Raw genomic sequence first — 7,613 nt, forward strand, 5'->3', positions numbered from 1 at the left:
CCTGCCATAGCCCAAGCCTACGCCATGGCTTGCCCGCAAGTCCGTTTTCCTGGGGGCCGATGAACACCTGCAGCAGAGAAGAGAAGCAAGATTTTGAGAGAGACAGCCATGCAGGTACTGAGTCGGAACCATAGAAGAGAACGCTCTCATCATTTCCCCTGCCACATGGTGAAGAGCCGTGGAGGACCCCACGCAGGAACTACTGTAGCCCCGTTTGGAATTGAGAAGCAGCTGTGGAGGATCCCATGCTGGAACTAGAAGCCCCACGCCGGAGTCAGCAGTTGTCGGGTGACTGTAGCCCTGTTTGGAAAAGGACTCAGAAGTTCTGGAGAAGGACTCTCAACGTGAGAAAGGGACTCCACGTGGCAGCCGGGAGAGACTGTGACGAGGAAAGAGGCAGACTGACTGCACCCTCCACTCCCTGCCCCCCCTTTGCCGCCAGGAGGGGGAGAAAGTTCAGAACAAAGCCTTGGGAAGAAGGGAGGGGGGGGGGAGGATGGGGGAGAAGTGCCTTTTTTGTAAGATGTGGTTTCTCTCTTTCAATATCTTGCTTCTTGTTGTAAATAGTTAATAAATTCAATTGTTTTTCTTGTTCTTCACGAGTCGCATTGGTTTCTTGCCCGTGACCCTAAGTGGTGAGTGAAACCCTCCCTGTCCCTGCCTCAGCCCACCAGGTGTTTAGCACAAAACTGTCCCCGTGGTTTTATAAACCACGACATACTGTCAAAGCTGGCCCTGAGTCCAAGCAGACAGGCCCTCTGGAGAGGCAAGAGGCAGTCAGAGCTACATCACTCTTGTAACTACAGAGCAAACTCAAATTTCCTCCTTGTATTGTGATTATAATGTAAATCCTATAGATTCTGCCAGAGGTACCTCTTTCTTTCAACAAAGGATATCTGGAAGTCAGTCTTCTGTAAGTTACACAATATTAAGGAGGAGAAAAAAAAAGAGGCTCCTTACTGTTCTAAAAGAACAAATGTTAATAGTGCCTTTAACCTTGGAAATCTTTTGATAATTAAAACTTTTTAACTTTTGTGATATCAAAAAATTACTATGTCTCATAAAACTTTCCCATGGCTTAGTGAAGTGTAACATTACAATCTTTTCAAATTTTCTCCTGATCTGAGAAAATTACATGGGTACCTTGTGCTACTGCCTTAGCTGGAAAGTGGCCTTGGGGACAAATTGACAGATTCTAACAAGTAAGAATTGTCTCATAAGCAAAATCAAAATGGTAACCAAGCACAAACACTGGTTTGTGGAGCTGTTATGAGTAGCCTCCATCCAAAGTTTGATTTGGAGTTGTACAGAAGCAGTTTAACACTATTTTTCGTATGCCTTGTTCTTCTGAATTGTTTTCATGGGATTCTACAGCTGTTTGCTCTTGTTCCAAACTGTGTCTAACAAGTGGAAATGTTCTTTGAGTATTTCATTTCATTATTGCTATGCTGTAACTCTATATAATTCAGTCTGGTTTGTGTGTTTCCTTAATCAAAATGTATCAAATATTCATAAATTTCTATCTTTATTTTCTAGCTAATCAGAGACGTGTTTAATATACATGAAACAAATACATCATGCCCAAACCCTACATCTTTGCCAAATACCAAGGCTCTGAGGTGCAAGACTGAAGCTGCTGACTCAACAAGTTATTAATTTCTCAGTGTTGGAACAACAAGTGTTAAAAAACAATTAGAAGTGTGTGTTTAATAGTTATGCAACAATTCCAGTAAAATTAAGGTATAGTGTACAAAATGCCTCTAAAGAGGACTGAATTATCAGGTTCTGTTACTGTGCAGTGTTGATTGTGATACTGGGATTGCAAAGCTGGCTTATTTACCATAACCTATACTAGAATAAAATTGTCAATTTTAGTGGGGTTTTTTTTTGTTTTGGTTTGGTTTGGTTTTTTTTAATTGTGAGGAGCTTTCTACTTATTATTAAAATAAAAGAGCTATTAAAATAAGATGTATGGGGTCTAGACTTGTTTACTCTGATTCTCACTATTTATTTCCAGGCATTTTATAAAATAACTGGAAAGTAAACATAAAAGTAAAATTTTGGGTTCTTCTGAGTAAAACAAGTTGGTTTTTTTTTTAGTGTGTGAATAAACTTGATGGGACTGGTAGGGAATACCTGGTCACCTTTTGATTATGTAGAGAACTTGCCATCCCTTTCTAGTTAGCTTTCAATAGTGTGAAAAATACATATTTCTCAAAGTTATGCTGCAGATTCGCCTATAATTCTATTTAATGTTCCTGACATTTGATTAATAAAAAGTTTAAATGGGTAAATATTGAGCAATTGAAGAGAAGATGGTTCTAGAAATGGAATAATCAATGGTTAGATCATTAATACAGGGCAGAATGAAGTGGGCTTCAATTATATATATATATATAGTCACCCCAAGTTTGTTTTTACTGAGTAAATATGCTGGTTAGACAGCTAAGTTCTAAACCTACCTAGCAACTACTGGTTACTAAGCGGCTATACCCAAATAGATATATTGCTCAAGTATGGAAGGAGCACTGTGCTTGGAACACACAAACTTCTGTTTGTCTTCAGCAAAGTTCAGTAGTTGACTTTCACTTGACATTGACATTTTGTCTAAATTCATTGTGTGCCGTTCTTTTTCTCTAGAGGACTCCTAATGCCAAAAGTGGTTGTTGAAGATCATGGCCTGGAAATAACTGACACTGGGAATCTGGGCAGTGGCATTTACTTCAGTGATTCTGTTAGGTATGAATAACAACAATATCTCTTTGCTTTATCCTTCGTGTATTCTTTTTACTTTTCAAAGTAAGTAGATACAATGCTTAATACTTTTAAGGTAATTTAATTATTAAGTCTATTCCTGTCCATCTGTTTAGAAGTACTTGTGTATCCTTAAACTCCTATGATGTTTACATTAATATAAAGGTGTATGATCTTTCTTTACATATAGTGCAAGTATTAAGTATTCTTAATATAATCCAGTGAAATGGATGGAACCCAGCTACTGGCGGTTTGTGACATGGCACTTGAATTCTGCTTGCATTTGTATGAACGGGATTATTCATTAAATAATGCACCATCAGGTTATGACAGTGTGCATGGAGTCCGTAAAACAGCAGACATCTCTTCAGACTTTGAGGTACTGATCCTGCAGTATTGGGCACTTGAAAAGGCACCAAATTTTGAATTTATTATACCACTGATAGATAACAGAATTAATGTAACCTGCATTTCAGACACTAAATCACTAAGTAGTAATGTGTAAAATCACTTTTGTCTGTCCTGCAGCCCGTAAAGAGGATATAAAACTTGCAGGCCTCTAAATTGCTATTTTTAGAGATTTCTTGCAAGAAAACAATACTTAAAAGAAAGATGTAAATATTATATTTTATTAGAACCGAATCATTGTATAAATATCTGGTCTGTGATATTTAAATTTTTATTTGGAAGTGATATTCTATTTTGTACGGGATAAGAAATCACTGCCATGGAAGTTTCTTTGTTTTGTAAATGAATCCAGCTGCTAAAAATCCCTGTCCTTAGAAGTTAGTACTCTAAGGCAGGGATGATAGCTGTAGTGGCACACTGACCGATACAGTTGCTCTCTAGATATCCACCAGTTTTTACTTTTTTTGTTCTTAGTTATTTTGAGGAATGATTGTGCTTTATGAAGAAGATGAAACATAAGGAGTGTGGAAAATACAAAGTAAAAAGAGGTGCAAGTGGTAGTGACACAGAGACATCAAGGGAGTGAAAATAAAAGCTGTCAGATTCTTATTAGTTTTCAAAAATAATATCATTTAGGTTCACTCTTAATCAATTTGCATTGTTTTAGATATTATCTACAGCTTTGTTTTTGTTGTAAAATACCTTTCTTTGTTTCTGCCAGGATGAGGAATTTGCTGTGTATTTAGACTGTCAGGTTAAAATTAGATATGTTGTTAAGTTTTGCCTTGCTGAAGATCAAATAAAACCATTTCAGCTTGCAATTGAGCTGGAACTGGAACAAGGTAACAGTGAGCCAGAGTTGCAATGTAGTTTACAGCATGAGAGTAAGAAATGTTTTCTGTTTGTATATTGACTTGCTTCCAGAGTTTCCTAAATACTTATTGAAACCCTTTTTAGACTACTTATATGAAGACAACATAATAAAAAATAATTTGTCATTTATTTGCAGATGTTACCAAATTAGTGATTACCATGTGGCATCTCTGTAGCATCTATTTAACAGATTTCCTATAGTCATAATTACCAACAGCAGTTGCAACTCCTCCTGTCACAGTGTGTTTCAAGAGAGGCACAGGAAGCACTTTTGCATAAATTATCAGAAGGTCCTTAAATAATTCAAATACAAGGTTCTAAACAAAGACCGTGTAAGACCTTAAAGAACTGTGATGAACTCATGATCCCTTAGACAGACAGCCTACAGCTCAGCAATACAACTTAAGTATTCATAACAGAAACTGTTACTTCTGTGTTGTGAGTTACATAAACACGGACTGTTGATATAGGATCATCTTTAATCACCTTTCCTGAATCTATATTTAAAAAATAACTTTTAAATCTTTTGTAAACTCATTACCAAATGCAAATCTTTCCATTCCTGTAAAAACTGGTCTTCAGGACACATTGGGAAATCCTGTCCCTCTGGAAGGTGTTGATATCAAGGCGAGGATAATAGACTTTGTCGCACAGGTAGACTATGCTATTGTCTTTTTCCATAACTCAGCCCTGAAAAATTAATCCATTTGTTAAATTTTGTTTTAGTCAAAATGCTATTTACTGTTTATTTAATTAAAAAAAAAAAAAAGAAAATAAAAGAAAAAGGCAATTCAGTCTCTAAATTAAGGAAGGTCCTGAAACTGAGTGGAAACACTTTTTATTCTTAGAGATGTATAGTCAAATAAATGCCAAAAGCTCTTTGGACAGTAAAAGTCTTGGCTTTATTTTTAAGTCTATTTTCTACCTACGCATAATCAATTCACCATTGTAGAGAAACTTTCTGTGGTACTGTCTGCATTCTGTTGCCTTTAAAAGACCTTCCTGGCAATCTGTTTGCCAGCTGAATTATAAACCAGTGAGAAATACCTAGGATAATTAAAGGTTTATGGAAATGTATTTGTGTTTTGTTTTTTACTTTGGTTAGACAACCTAAATTAGCTGTCACAAATAAGATAGTTCAAAAGAACTTGCTATTCTAACCTGAATTAACTAATAAGAGTTTAATTACATAATCTCCTTGGGGATTATGGGGATGTTGATTGAAGAGAAGCTTAACATGACCCAGCAATGTGCAACTGCAGCCCAGAAAGCCAACTGCATCCTGGACTGCATCAAAAGAAGTGTGACCAGCAGGTCAAGCAAGGTGATTCTCCCCCTCTACTCCACTCTTGCAAGACCCCACCTGGAGTACTGCATCCAGCTCTGGAGTCATCAGCATGGGAAAGACACGGACCTGTTGGAGTGGGTCCAGAGGAGGGCCATGAAGATGATCAGAGGGCTGGAGCACCTCCCCTGGGAGGACAGGCTGAGAGAGTTGGGGTTGTTCAGCCTGGAGAAGAGAAGGCTCCAGGGGGACCTTATAGCAGCCTTCCAGTACTTAAAGGGGGCTACAGGAGGGATGGGGGGGCACTCTTCATCAGGGAGTGTAGGGAGAGGACGAGGGGTAACAGGTATAAACTGAAAGAGGGCAGATTTAGATTAGATATTAGGAAGAATTTTTTTCCTGTGAGGGTGGTGAGGCACTGGAACAGGTTGCCCAGGGAAGTTGTGGATGCCCCATCCCTGGAGGTGTTCAAGGCCAGGCTGGATGAGGCTTTGAGCAACCTGGTCTAGTGGAGGGTGTCCCTGCCCATGGCAGGGGGGTTGGAACTCGATGATCTTGAAGGTCCTTTCCAACCCAAACCATTCTATGATTCTATGATTATCTAAACATCCATTTAAAGTCATATATTATGTTCTAACTTACCTTAAACATCTGTAAATGGTTATAAATTTGTGCCTGCAGTTACAGTTTTCTAAGAAATAAACAAGAACAGGTAGTGTTTCCAAAGCATTTAGTATTGAAGAGTAAATACTTGAATATCCTGTTGAAAGCCTGTCTTCCATCTCATGTGAGGGTAGCAAACCATTTGGCAGATAATTTTAATCATGAGAGTTGCCTAATTTTTGGCAGGGAAAGTCAGATAAAATAGGACTGGTTTTGTTAATACTGCATGTAACAACATATGTAGTAAACTTTATAATTTTATAGAGACTTTGCATTCTGAGCAAAGAGAGGAGAGGGATCTTTTATTGTTTCTTTTGAGTAAGAGGAATGCTTATTTTTTAGCACCTTTAAAATAGTTTTATTTAAAAATAAACTTGACAAGGCTAGTGTTGTCATTGTGCATACTTTATAAGGCAGTGATTTCAAAATGACTTTGTTCTTACAGTTTGAGGGGTTTTTACAAGGTAGGCTAACTACAACATTGCAGATCAATTACAGACATTTGATGGTGTATCAAAGGTTTTTGAAGTTTAACATTTGAACCACCTACATTTGTTATGTGGATTTCAGTTTTTGTGTTTGTGTAAGCTTTTTAAAAAATATTTTAAATTATTCTCCTATGTCTATTTTGTTCTTGCCAAACACACTTTCAGTCACCTGAATCTTTGGCTTATCCATATCTTTTTTTATTCCATAGGATGGCTCTCGGAATCTCAGTCCACAGATGAGAAAAATCTTGAAATTTGATGTTGATTACTTAATTAACAATTTCCATATTAGAAAAGTAATTCAGTCACTTGGTAAATACTATTCTGTTATTTAAAAGCAGCATTGTAGTATATTTCCTATCTGTATGTGTTATTACTCTATATGTCTAGTGGAACTCTCAATAGGATATTCTCAGAATTTAAATGGATCTCTTAAAGTATTCAAAAGCATCTAATTTTAATAATATAGTTTCTTCTCAACTTCTCTCACAACACAGTGTCCTAATTGCTAAGCACATCTCCCAGAGAAATACATGGAGGATGTGAGATAGCTGAAGTAGCAACAGACGTTCTTTTATCTCAATTATTGTATTTGCTGTATTAAATACCTACTAAAGAAAAAAAAAAAAGGAAGAGAATTCCTAGGAGAGAGGCAGAGACCACTTCTGCTTTTCACGTTTCCAATAATATGAATAACATTTACATAATTCTTCCTAACACACTGACTGTCTGCAGCATTCAGACACCGCTACACACTTTGCTGTTTGGTTCTGTCAGTTGGTGCTCTTTGCTGGCAGCAGACCAGAAAACTTGGGGGTAAAAAAGGCAATTCCTTTTTTCTAAATTATTAGAGGGTGCAATGCTTCATCAAAGGACAAAAATCTTACAAGTTTCCCATTATTTCATGTATTAAAATAAAGTATATTGGTATCCAAGCAAACACAAACTGCAGAAATCCCAACAAAGCATTTACCAAGTGTAGGTTTGAGAGCCAGGAGCATGTCTGTCAAAACACTAAGGTGAATTCTCTTGATAATGGTGATTGTATGTTGAAAAAAATAAATAGGATTAGGCCAGTTGATGTTTTAAAGTGATATATGGAGTACTTTGCAGAAAGTACCTTTTCTGTTGTCAAGAGGTAA

At 37.1% G+C, this 7,613-nt stretch overlaps 1 protein-coding gene across 1 annotated transcript in view; it reads left to right on the forward strand.

Annotated features, from left to right (window-relative positions):
- Positions 1–6,783, forward strand: part of PARP4 (poly (ADP-ribose) polymerase family, member 4) — a gene marked incomplete at its 3' end in the record, with an annotated part of 17,203 nt that extends 10,420 nt beyond the window's left edge. Inside the window, 8 exon segments of the mRNA XM_010076502.1 lie at positions 1,537–1,668; positions 1,670–1,698; positions 2,485–2,739; positions 2,945–2,963; positions 2,966–3,133; positions 3,884–4,053; positions 4,572–4,689; positions 6,681–6,783. Coding sequence (XP_010074804.1) covers positions 1,537–1,668; positions 1,670–1,698; positions 2,485–2,739; positions 2,945–2,963; positions 2,966–3,133; positions 3,884–4,053; positions 4,572–4,689; positions 6,681–6,783 — 994 coding nt within the window.
- Between the last annotated feature and the right edge of the window lie 830 nt (positions 6,784–7,613).

Source organism: Pterocles gutturalis, unplaced genomic scaffold, assembly GCF_000699245.1.
Source record: "Pterocles gutturalis isolate BGI_N339 unplaced genomic scaffold, ASM69924v1 scaffold35213, whole genome shotgun sequence".
Classification (NCBI taxonomy): Eukaryota; Metazoa; Chordata; class Aves; order Pterocliformes; family Pteroclidae; genus Pterocles; species Pterocles gutturalis.